The sequence below is a fragment of the Acinonyx jubatus genome, chromosome D4 (genome assembly GCF_027475565.1).
Source record: "Acinonyx jubatus isolate Ajub_Pintada_27869175 chromosome D4, VMU_Ajub_asm_v1.0, whole genome shotgun sequence".
NCBI lineage: Eukaryota > Metazoa > Chordata > Mammalia > Carnivora > Felidae > Acinonyx > Acinonyx jubatus.
This window is the reverse complement of record NC_069391.1, coordinates 21,730,520-21,742,650: the sequence shown is the minus strand read 5'-3', so window position 1 is coordinate 21,742,650 and position 12,131 is coordinate 21,730,520. Positions and strand designations below refer to the sequence as shown.

The following is a 12,131-nucleotide window of genomic DNA, read 5'->3' as shown; positions in this document are numbered from 1 at the left end:
GCCTTGAAAGCACAATTTCCAGTATCATGTCCTCCAGAAAGTTCCCTGATCCCTTCCCTGCTTTCAAGATAAGAGCCCCAATGGATTCCAGATTCCAGAAAGTAACCTTTGCTTACCTACAACTAACACTTTCTAATGAAATTAATGGTCTGCCATCACCTCCCGCTGGCACAGCCATGGCACACAGGCCGTGCATGAGAAATGTGTATTGAATGAGCTGAACACAACATCATCATCTTGTAAGGTTTTTTTTAAAAAAAATTGGTATTTTTTTTAATGTATCTAATTTAATTTTGCAGCATTGCACTCTGGCAATCATGCAGCAAGTGGTCTGCTACCTAAAACAACAATGTATCCCAAAATGTTTTCTCTAAGGGAATGTGGTTCATTGATGCCAAGAATAAATCAAATGTGCTACCCTTTGGGGGATTTTGACCTTGGTACAGGTCAAGAAGGAGAATGAATCAGAGCATCAGGATCTGTGCTTCCTGGTGGGTAAGGAGATAAAACATGTTCTCCTCCCCCTTCCTTTTCTCTGAAAATCTTTAAATATCACAAAGCTTTTAAGCAGAGTCATTAAGTCTATGCAAAACCATCTTAGAACCAGGAGTCTTTTCCTGACTTTCCTCTTCCTTACTGTTCATAGATTTTGTTAGAAAACCAAAGACCTATAGTGTCATACATGCTGTGAAATAGAGTCTGGCTAATAGAGGGCCCATTGAAAATTAGGATTTTGCTGATCCACTGTATTCAACCAACATATGCCCAAAGCTTCAAAACTGAGATCCAAAAAGTTGCACTCCTCACACCTCATTCCCCATCTCTAACAGGGCTGTGCTCTGATCTCCCAGAAGCCAACATCTGAATGCCCACCCGCAGGGCCCACAGTGTGCACAGTGGTGAGTGCCAGGGTCACCCCAAGAACACCCCACCTGCAGATGGCATACCATCTCTAAGAGTAACGTTCAAATGCACAGAACAAGAAAAAGAATATTATACTCAACTCCCATAGACCCGCTCCCTCAAGATTCAACATTTACATTTTGTCATTTAAGATTCCTTATAGATCCTAATAACAGCAGATAATACTGTTACTAGATATTTCAGCATGCATCTCCCAAAATAAGAATATTATCCCAAACTGGGGTGCCTGGCTGGGCGGCTCAGTCCCAGTTAAGCATCCAACTCTTGATTTTGGCTCAGGTCATGATCTCACAGTTGTGGGATTGAGCCCCGAAACGGGCCCTGCGAGGGGTGTGGAGCTTGCTTGGGATTTTCTCCCTCTCTCTCTCTCTCTCTCTCTCTGTCCCTCCCCCACTCACTCTCTCAAAAATAAACATTAAAAAAAAATAAAATTAAGAATATCTCAAATATCACAGCTAACAAAATTAACAATAATTCCCTAATATTAACTAATACTCAGTCCACATCCAAATTTCCCTCATGGACCTTTTTTTTTTTTTTTTTACTATCTAGTTTTTTTTTTTTTTTTAATGTTTATTTATTTTTGAGAGAGAGAGAGAGCGAGACAGAACATGAGCGATGGAGAGGCAGAGAGAGAGAGGGAGACATAGAATCAGAAGCTGGCTCCAGGCTCCAAGCTGTCAGCACGGAGCCCGACCACGGGGCCTGAACCCACAAACCACAAGATCATGACCTGAGCCAAAATCAGATGTTCAACCAACTGAGCCACTTAGGCACCCCGCTCATGGACCTTCTAAACAAAGGAGGGTTCCTCCCTTAAATCACACCCTGTCCCAGCCAAGCCACCTCCCTCCTCCCCACCCCAGATACTGTCCCGCCATCACCAGGATGCTATCCCTGTAGCCCCCTTCTTGGGTACCTGTGCAAAAGGTGCCATCATTGGGAATGAATGTTTTGTTGTTATTCGTGGCTCGATATCCTTCTAGGCAAATGCAATAAAAGCCTCCGAGCGTGTTGTGGCAAGATGTGTGGTTTCCACAGACCACAGTGGCTCCAAACTGGCACTCATTTTTATCTGTTGATACATTGAAATAACACACAGAAAGGGCTATCAATCCATACCATGTTCAACAACCCAGACTGTTCTGCTGTGCTACAGACTCAGGAGTTCCTATTGCATTGACAACGTCTCAGTGATCTACCCCCCAGCCTCTTTTCTTTTCACCAGGCCTCTCACATGATAGGGCACGGGCCCCTTGGAGCGTGCACGAGGTGTATATAAAACCACAAGAGAAACCCAACATCTTAATCTGATCATTCATCTTTTTTGAAGACTGGGCGAAGGGGATTCTTTTTCAACTTCTCCGTATTTAAAAAGATTTTATCATAGGCCTGGGGAAACGAATCCGCAGCATCCCATTTTTCCAGCTCCACCAGCCATTCTCTTGCTTTTTTCATGAAAGGCAGAATAGGACGATTTTGCATCCAGCGATTAACCGGAAAATTCGTTACTTCTGAGTTACCAGGAAACACAATGGAATTAGTGCTTAAGCCTCATCCGGGAGCAGGGCTAATAACAGCTCCTGCTAATCGTCAATGACCCATGTGAATAATATTAGTCACCCAGTGAGAAGGAGCTGAAAGAGAGGAGCTTGATGAGTCCACAGAAGCCTGCCCTGAATATTTTTAATTCGATAATTTGACAGGGATGTAAAATGAAAGTAAACCTCCCTCCTGTCTCTGTTCCGTAGCTCAGGGGTCAACAAACTTTTTCTGTGAAGGACCCATCATCAGTCTCTGCTTCCATGCTTTTGGAACACGAGAGCAACCACAGACAATAAGTAAACAGATGAGCAATGTTGTGTTCTAATAAAACTCTATTTACAAAAACAGGCAGCAGCCAAATTTGGCCTGCAGGCCAGACTTTTGCTGACTCTGCCCTGGACTCTACCATCAGAACTCCTGTGACCAGTTTCTTATTCATTCTTTCAGAGCTGATCTATCCAGCTAGTTTTGTTTTGTCTTGGGGGGAGCAGGGGAGGTCATCAACTTCTTCGGATTGTTATTTGGTGTTTCACTACAGCACTGGTTCCTTCAAAGCACTTCAATCGCGTCTCACAATTACATTCAATTCCTGCCAACTCAAAAGTACCCTCCCCAAAATCCAGTGTTCCTTTTTTTTTTCTTCCCCCTCATTTTCCTTATAGGCATTATCTTTTTGGAAATGTAACTGAACATGGAACACAGTTCATTGTCAAAACCGTCTACGGTGAGATCTGCACGGAACGGTAGAGAAACAGAACCCTCAAGTCACAGCCAGGCCAAGTTTCCAGCCCAGCTTATGAGCACTGCACTGGGCTTTCAGACCCAAAATGGCATATTCCTGCCCTTTGCTATTGTTTCTGACACTCGTCTCCCCTGCAGATTTCCCCAGCGCAGACACTGGGTTTGTAGAGAATTCTAAATTTCTTGGGTCCCCTGACTTAACACCAGGTTACAGCAGGCCTGGCAGACGTGTATTCATGCTACGATGTGGTCTCAGCAGGCCAAGTACTGGGATACGCAGAGTCCAGTGTCTGAGAGCGAGTGTCACATGAATTAATAAAGCCCCTTCATCCCATTAGGAGAAGCTTCTACTCAGAAGTCAAAGAAGAATCGAGAGTGGGGTGGCTTACATGGGAGGGGGACTGTATTAGGGGAAGGAACAGAAAAAGCTTGTCCATGCTGGATTCCAACCTGATTTCCAAGCCCCTGCCAGCCATCTGCCAGAGGAGAGGGGTGGGGGAAATGCGTCAGGAGCCTCAGACTGCAAGGCAGCCACGATTCTCCGGACAGAATCCTAAAGAAAGAGGGTCAAAGGTGACACCATTCCAGTCTGCAGGAATGGGCAGTGATGTGTGACTGTGAAAGCGTGTTATCTTTGAAGTAGAATATGACTTTTGCAACTCAGAATTATTATTTTTCTTTAGGTAGAAAAAAACCCAAAGATATCACAACAAGGTTGTATACACTGTCAGTGCACAACTATCAATATTTGTACTGCACGTAATAAGGTTCCTGGGAGAAAACTGTGTGCTCCCAACATTCACTATTATAAATATGCTGTGAGGTTCTCCCTCTCTCTGAGTTGGGCTTGAACCTGGATATTGCCCGACTCTCATGGCATAGTGGACACCATGAAGCAAAAAATAATCTTAGACACTTCTAGACTAAAGGTCTTTGTATTCCTTTAAGACACCCAAGACCCCAAAGGGCTACAACTATAAAAAATCTGGAGGATGGATTCTGGTAGTTCTAAGACTCTAAGCAACAGTATTTCACCAATTAGCCAAGAAGTCCAATAGGCAATTGTATTTTGTTTTTCCTCAGGGTACTAATACTCATCGTTTTGCACCAAAAAAACCAGGAGAAATTTAGGAATACAACATTCACTCAAGTTAAGTTAAACTCAAGACTTGAAACATTTCAAATTTGTGTTAGGTCAGAGAGTTGCCAGAGATTCAAGTTCAACAACCCTCTAACATTGAAAGATAGGTCCTTGGAAATGCTAAAGAAAGGGGTTCGGGGAAACACTAAAAGAAAGGAGTATTATAACAGACAAAACTTCTTGTAAGAAAAACACGTGAACAAAACAACGTTTTCCCCACAAGGAATAAGCTCTTTAATACTAGAGAATCTTATTAGTTGATTCAACTTTTCATCTTGACCCGGGATTCAGAACTTACCAACGCAGTGAGTCCTCCCATTGCCCACAAATCCGTACTTGCAAATACACATCTTCATCCCTTCTGTTTGCTTGCAGGTAGCATGTTTGTGGCAAGTGGCACAGACATCTAAACCTGAATCATAAATTGTATATTTCAGGAAAAGAAAACTTCCACATTTTTTTTGAGACACAAAGACAGAGCATGGGTGGGGGAGGGGCAGAGAGAGGGAGACACAGAATCCGAAGCAGACTCCAGGCTCTGGGCTGTCAGAGACCCACATGAGGCTCGAACCCATGAGCCGTGAGATCATGACCTGAGCAGTGAGATCATGACCTGAGCAGAAGTCAGACGTTTATCCGACTGAGCCACCCAGGTGCCCCAGGAAAACAAAACTTCAGTCCTATTTTGGGTAGTAGACATTTACAATGAAAAACCAAAATTTGAATTGCAAAATTATAAAAGATAGATCTGATCCCATCCTTAAAAACCTGCAACAAAACAGCTACTCACTGACCACAGAGTAAAGTGCAAATATCTCTACCTGGCAATCAAAGCTCTTAACAGTCTGACTCTAAGCTAATCCCTCCAAGCCTCACTGTTTCCAAACCCAAACCACACACAGTATTCTCTAGGCAGGAGGCCAACGACCCCTTTTTCCCACCCATGCTATCCACTGTCCTACTTCATGCTGTAGTCACGGTTTGCCCTTCAACTAGAATGCCTATCCCACCTTCTCTCTCCAGCTTGCACCCATTCCTGTTTCAAGACACCCCTTAAACATCACATTCTCCCTGGGGTCTTCCCCATTCCTCCGTTCTTGGGGAAGATTAAATGTATCTTCCTCTGTGCTCCACTAACCCTTGTAAATTCCCACATCCACCATGTAAATTTGTTATTATACACTGTTCCAGCTCTGTCTTCCCAGCTGCATTTTATTAATGAGCTTCTCCTCAAGGACAGGAATTATGTCATTTGCCCACATATCATCATGGCACAGTATAAAAACATTCAATATACTTTTATTGACTAAATGGATAAAGGAACCTGTAATCCTACTTGCTACAACTCAAAGAGCAAGTGGAAGGCAGAAGAACTCATCTGTCTATTACCCTACCATTTTTTCTTTTAGGGAAAAAAATGAATGTGTTTAAAATGCCATTGAGGGGCACCTGGGTGGTTCAGTCGATTAAGAGTCAAACTCTTGATTTTGGCTCAGGTCATGATCTCACAGTTCGTGAGTTCGAGCCCCACGTGTGGCTCCGTGCTGTCAGTGCAGACCCTGTTTGGGATCCTATCTCTCCTCACCTCTCTCTCTGCCCCTCCCTCACTCTTGCTCTCTCTCTCAAAATAAATAAACTTAGAAAAAAAGTGCCATTGAGATAATAGCCAGGTCCCAGCCAGATGACCAGATCCCAATTACTCACATAGGCAGCAAAAATGTGTGAGGCTAACACACACACACACACACACACACACACACACACACACACACACACACACATCTACCAGACCGTGATCCATATATGCCCCAAGATCAAGAATTTCTACCTGAGGCTATGTGGGATATCACATTGTCCTCCGAGTGTCTGTAATTTCAGGAGTGGCCTAATGAGGACAGTCTTTGAGCATGAAATTCCATCTTAGCCTTGGCCCCATTACCACCCAGCTAATAAAGACTTAGCCCTCAGGTTGCTCTAAGCAACTGAGACAGGGAGATTTCCAAGGACAGACAATCCCTGACTTACGATGGTTCACCTTACAACTTTTCAGCTTTACAATGGAGCAAAAGTGATACACATTCAGTAGAAAACACACTTTAAATTTTTATCTTTCCCCAGGCCAGTGAGTGATACGCAGTGACCCTCTGTCATGATGTTAGGCAGTGACAGCCAGCTGCGGCTCCCAGTCAGCCGAGCACTCAGAAAGGTAAACAACCCATATGCTCAGGAACCATTCTGCACCCACACGGCCATGCTGTTTATCATTTTCAGTATGGTATTCAATAAATTACATGAGATATCCAACATTTCAGTATAAAATAGTTAAGTGATTTTGCCCAACTGTAGGCAAACTTGTTTTGGGCAAGTTTACGGTAGGCATGGCTAAGCTACAATGTTTGATAGGTTAGGAGTATGAAATGCATTTTTGACTTAGGAGATTTTCAAGTTAGAATGTAATCCAATCATGAATTCAGGAAGATCTGTACTGCTAATTAACCATGACTGCTTTTTCTTTTAAAACAAATATAACACAGAAATGAGACAAACCACTGCTTACCACTAAGGGATATGAAATTAACCACGGAATATTTACAAAATGTGTTATATCCCAGACCATTACAAAAAAATGCAACAAGGTGCAAAAAAAAGTAGAGATTGTAGAGGACATTCTATCTGACTACCACGTAACCATGTGATAAGACTACAAAATAAAACAAAAGATGAGTGTCCCCCCTAAAAAACCTACTTGGGAACTGCAGAACAGTCTCTTAAAAAATGCTCAGGACTAAGAGGATAGCAAAATTGAATGTTTAATACTAGATATAAGAAGGTATTTACTCCAGAAACTTTTGGGTTTTTCATGGTTTGGTACTTTCAAAGAGAGAAAGAAAGCAGCCAGCCAGGAAACACACACACACACACACACACACACACACACACACACCCCCCTTAGAATTTTAATGCAAGAAATTCAGGGGGAAAATAAATTCCTAAAAGAAAATAGAGGTTTATCTGGGGAGAGGGTGAGGAATTAGTAAGGAAGAAATCAGGGGCTCCTGGCTGGCTTAGTCAGTGGAACATGCAACTCTTGATCTCAGAGTTGTGGGTTCAAGCCCCAGAATGGGTTTAGAGATTACTGAAAAATAAGATCTTTTAAAAAAGAAAGAAAAAAACTATATTCAAATTCATTAGGATAAAAAAAAAAAAACACACAAAAAAAACCTTTCCCCAAAGTCAGTGCATCATAAAGACTGGTAGTCATAACTCAGTGAAATTGGTGAGAGGAAAAAAGCATATGCAAACACACAACATTAGGAATAAAAAAGAGCTTGTAAGAAAATACACATAAAAGTTTTTTTATTACAGGGGTACCTGGGTGGCTCAGTAAGTTGGGCATCCGACTTTGGCTCAGGTCATGACCTTGTAGTTCATGAGTTCAAGACCCACGCCAGGCTCACTGCAGGCAGCGCAGAGCCTGCTTTGGATCCTCTGTCCCCCTGCTCTGCCCTTCTCTCACTCATTCTGTCTCTCTCTCTCTTTTTAAAATAAACATTTTTTTAAAGGTTTTTCTATTACAAATGACTTTCCAATTGAACACTGCAGATTTAATACATTCTCAAAGCCACCCCCCCCCCCCCCCACCGAATGACATCTAGGACCAGAAAGGCATAAACTTTGGCAGACAAGATGATGGCAAATGAGGATGTCAACAATATTTCATAAGATGGAAGAGATGGACATACGGGAATGTCCTGAGAAGAGGAACTAAGAGCTGACCCCAAAAGGCTCAGGAATTGGGGCCACTGAGCACTTTAGAAGGCAGGAGTAAGGGACAGGCTCAAAGTGAAGGAACTAGGTGTAAATACGGATAAGGAGTATGGGATACCCAGTTGCCCTCACTAACCCTGGAATAGAACAAAGTTGTACAACCTGGAGAAATGGACCAGAGAGGCTCCGGATTATAGGGGCAACAGGCAGAGCTGAAGTGAGAATGCATCCCCATACCTAAATGTCCATCAGGTAAATATATGTAACCATTTTAACGTATAACATTTTTTTTAAAATTTTTTTTTAACGTTTATTTATTTTTGAGACAGAGAGAGACAGAGCATGAATGGGGGAGGGACAGAGAGAGAGGGAGACACAGAATCGGAAGCAGGCTCCAGGCTCCGAGCCATCAGCCCAGAGCCAGATGCGGGGTTCGAACTCACGGACCGCGAGATCGTGATCTGAGCTGAAGTCGGACGCTCAACCGACTGAGCCACCCAGGCGCCCCAACATATAACATTTTTAAACAGTGCTGTAGGACACTGTCAATTCATAACCACACACAACCAAAATTCTGGAAATACTTTTGAAAAAATGGATCCTGGTCAAGTCCACAAATCCACTGTGATCAACCATACAATGATGAACATTCTTCTGTGTATGTATTGTGCAATAACAGAAATAAATACCATATTAATGAAACCAACAACAAAATGACAAAATGTCTGAGTTTTTTTCTTATATGGAATATTTGTTTTTATAAACATGGAAGCATTTTTATACATCCAGTTCCAGAAACTTGTATCAGATAGAAAAGGATTATTTCATTCAATCCTTGATTGAATCTAATAAACACACACAAAAAAATTAAGAAATAAGGTAGTGCCACCCACTCAGATAAATTAAAGGAAGTCCAGTCTGAATTAGTGAAGGACAGAATGTAAAGTTTTTTAAATAAATTGAATTAAGTTCAAGTTCATTCAATAAACAGAACCAGACAAAATAAAGCCTTATAAGAAGGCAGTCAGATAGGGGTGGGGGGGTGGGGGGGCAGGGGGAAGGAAGCACTGAACCTGAGACTCCAAATTGAATCCTAAATCTAGCTGAGTCTGATTCATTGTATGACCTTTAACAAATCATTGAACCTCTCTGGATCTCAGTTTTTTCTTCTGTAAAACAAGGGCTTTGGGCTTTTCAAATTTTAAAGAGCATTCAAATCACCTGGGGACAGACAATGTTAAACTGCAGGCTCTGATTCAGCTTGTCTGGGTGGGGCCCTATAGTTTGCAGGTCTCACAAGCTCCCAGGGGAACCACATTTTGAGCAGAAGAGTTTAAAGTGGGCTCCAAAGTCCTTGCCCCCTCCCTAATCATCTGAGACTTCACCCTTAGTGATGAGGGAACATAAGGCAAGTTGAGGGCAAAGTATAAACTAACAGCATCCCGTGCCCCATCCCCTAGGTGGGATGTGTGTGATATTCCTCAGACACTCCTGGCTGGCCAACAACAAAGGAAAGGAAAGAAAACAAATGGTTGACTGAAAAAGATCACAATCCTGTAGGCCAGGAGTCTCCTTCAGTTTACATTCCTGGAACCCTAATATCAGCCTCATCAAGATGTAAGGGAGTTTAAGTGCTTGCCATGGTAATGTGGGAAACAAAGGCAAATGAAAAATTAAATTTCCTTACTGACTACAGCCCAATGACAAGTCCTTGGAACAGGCAGAGTGACCTCCCTGTAGGACTCAGCTGCCTCAATGATGACACTTTGCTAGAGGCAAAAGAGAACCTTGGCTTAACATTATCCTGACTGCCCCCCCTCCCCAGGATCCTGAGTCTCCTTAAACACATAAAAATTCCTTTGCAAACATCCTTTATCTTTAACCCCCAAGTATTTGTTGGCAATTATACTCCAAATATGTGGCCCCTGATATGTATCTCAAGTGTCTCATGACTGAGGTTTTACTAAGCAATACTAAATGACGTTTTCCTAACAACAGTTAGCCCCTCAAGGTCCTGGAAACCTTGTTTCCAAAATACCTTAGAGACTTATGCTGTCCCTAACCTCTTCCTAACCTGAAGGTATATAGTCACTCTTCACAATCCCAGTGCAGCTCTTTCTGCCCACATATCCTGTCCCCGTAGTTTAATAAAATCACCTTTTTGCACCAAAGATGTCTTCAAGAATTCTTTCTTGGCCGTTGACTCCAAACCCCGACCACCCCAAAACCCCATCATTAGAGTACTTATCTTAATGACCCACTAGGAATAATTTAGCGAAGTATAACCCCAAAAGGACAGTACTTGGCATGTTTGGTTCAATAAATGTCTGTTCCCCATACCAGCAAAGAAGACAACATGTAGAGGTACCTGGGTGGCTCAGTCGATTAAGCATCCAACTCTGGTTCAGGTCATGATCTCAATTTGTGAGTTCGAGCCCCGCATTGGGCTCTGTGCTGACAGCTCAGTGCCTGGAGCCTGCTTCCGATTCTGTGTCTCCCTCTCTCTCTGCCCCTCCCCTGCTCAGGCTCTGTCTCTCTGTGTCTCAAAAAAAAGGGAAAAAAAAAAAAGACAAGACATACACGAGGCTACCAAAGGCTTCTCAGACTACCTGCAGAAGGGAAAGCAGCTTCCAGAGGAAGAAGGACTTCAGCTAAATCTTGTTATTCAGCCATAATTAACCTAGTCTGTAGGGCCTTACACCGCAGCTTCTGAGTTCTAATTGCTTGAGGAACTAAGTAGCCTCTTGGGGGGCAGCGGAAAACAACTTATCCTAAAGAAAGGGGCAGGAAGCACAACTCTAATCCAAGGGCGGGGAGAAAAGACAGGGCGGGGAGGGCCACATCTGAGCACACAACAGTTCCACTGTTCACCAGCCTGTAGCTCAGTTAAGAATCACATAGAGATGGAGTGACCCCTTCATCCCTGTTTTAATACTACAAATCCTATGACCCAGAAAACACCTCATTAAGGTGCAAACCAAGACAGCTGGTCACCCGACCTGGGAGAGCTTGTTAAAACAGAATCCCCAGGTGGGAGGTGGGGAGGCGGGGAACACCAGAATCCCCAGACATTCTCATTCAGTAGGTATGGGGTGGGGCCTGAGAATCTGCATTTCTAAGAAGCTCCTGGGTGGAGCTCCTAGTGTGGTCCACCACACTAACAGCACTGCAAGTCTGGTTCAACCTCATGGACTTGGGTCAGAATCCTGGGGAAAGAAAAGGCAACACTGAAGATCTCTTTCACCAAGTCTAAACTGATGCACAGCATAGCTGGACAAGGTGACAGAGATATTCCCAAGGAATGGGAATTCTCCAGGCCAACAGAAAGACTGCCATGCCTTTGCATGAGGGGAAGTGGGGTGGGGGGGAGGAGGTGTTGGGAGGCAGCTTCACATCCATACCAAGGATGACTTAATTCTGTCATGAAGAGGTGGCAGCCATGCAGTAACCAAGGGCACTCCTACGGAGGTGAGGGACCCCCATCCCCCACCCTAGGGATACCTAGAATTACTGGCAGAGACAATGGGGACTCTAAGGTCTAGACAGACAAAAAGGCTAAGCCCTTTTTGTTACTATTATTGTGCCCCCAGCAAGGACGACCTAGATTCACTTCCCTTCAGCACTCCTTATCAACTAAACCAGCTAAAATCACATTCAACAGTGAGAGAACGAGACAGCTTTTGGTGTCTCCACCTAGACTGGAGGACTTCTCTCTTGCTCCCTGGTTAGGTGATCTCAGGCAAGTTAAACTGTCAGTCCTCCAGTTTTAATCTGTGAGATGGAATTGTGTCACGAGGATTAAATGAAAAATATAAATGCTGTATGAACTCTAAAGCACTAAACAAAGGGCTAATTTACATGAATATTTATGCCTCTTTCCGTTGATGTTGCAATTATTGTTAGAAACAGGTCATGCAAGATGCAGTGCCTGCTATTTGGCACAGTGGTTAAGAGCAGGGGGAAGAGACATTATGCCACTTTCTGGCTGTGTAATCCTTGAGAGGTCTCTGTG

The 12,131-nt window shown here is 43.3% G+C and overlaps 1 protein-coding gene across 17 annotated transcripts in view; it reads right to left on the bottom strand.

Moving 5' to 3' along the window:
* SUSD1 (sushi domain containing 1) overlaps positions 1–12,131 on the bottom strand; it is a 286,887-nt gene that overhangs the window by 264,931 nt on the left and 9,825 nt on the right. For all 17 annotated transcript variants that reach the window (XR_008291039.1, XR_003412801.2, XR_008291037.1 and 14 more), the window contains exons 2-3: positions 4,650–4,763; positions 1,844–1,999 (exon numbers count right to left, since the gene is read on the bottom strand). Coding sequence is in view for 12 of the 17 variants with exons in the window: in XM_053204795.1 (XP_053060770.1) it covers positions 1,844–1,999; positions 4,650–4,763 (270 nt within the window). In the remaining 5 variants the exon portion in view is untranslated. The remainder of the gene's footprint in view (positions 1–1,843; positions 2,000–4,649; positions 4,764–12,131) is intronic.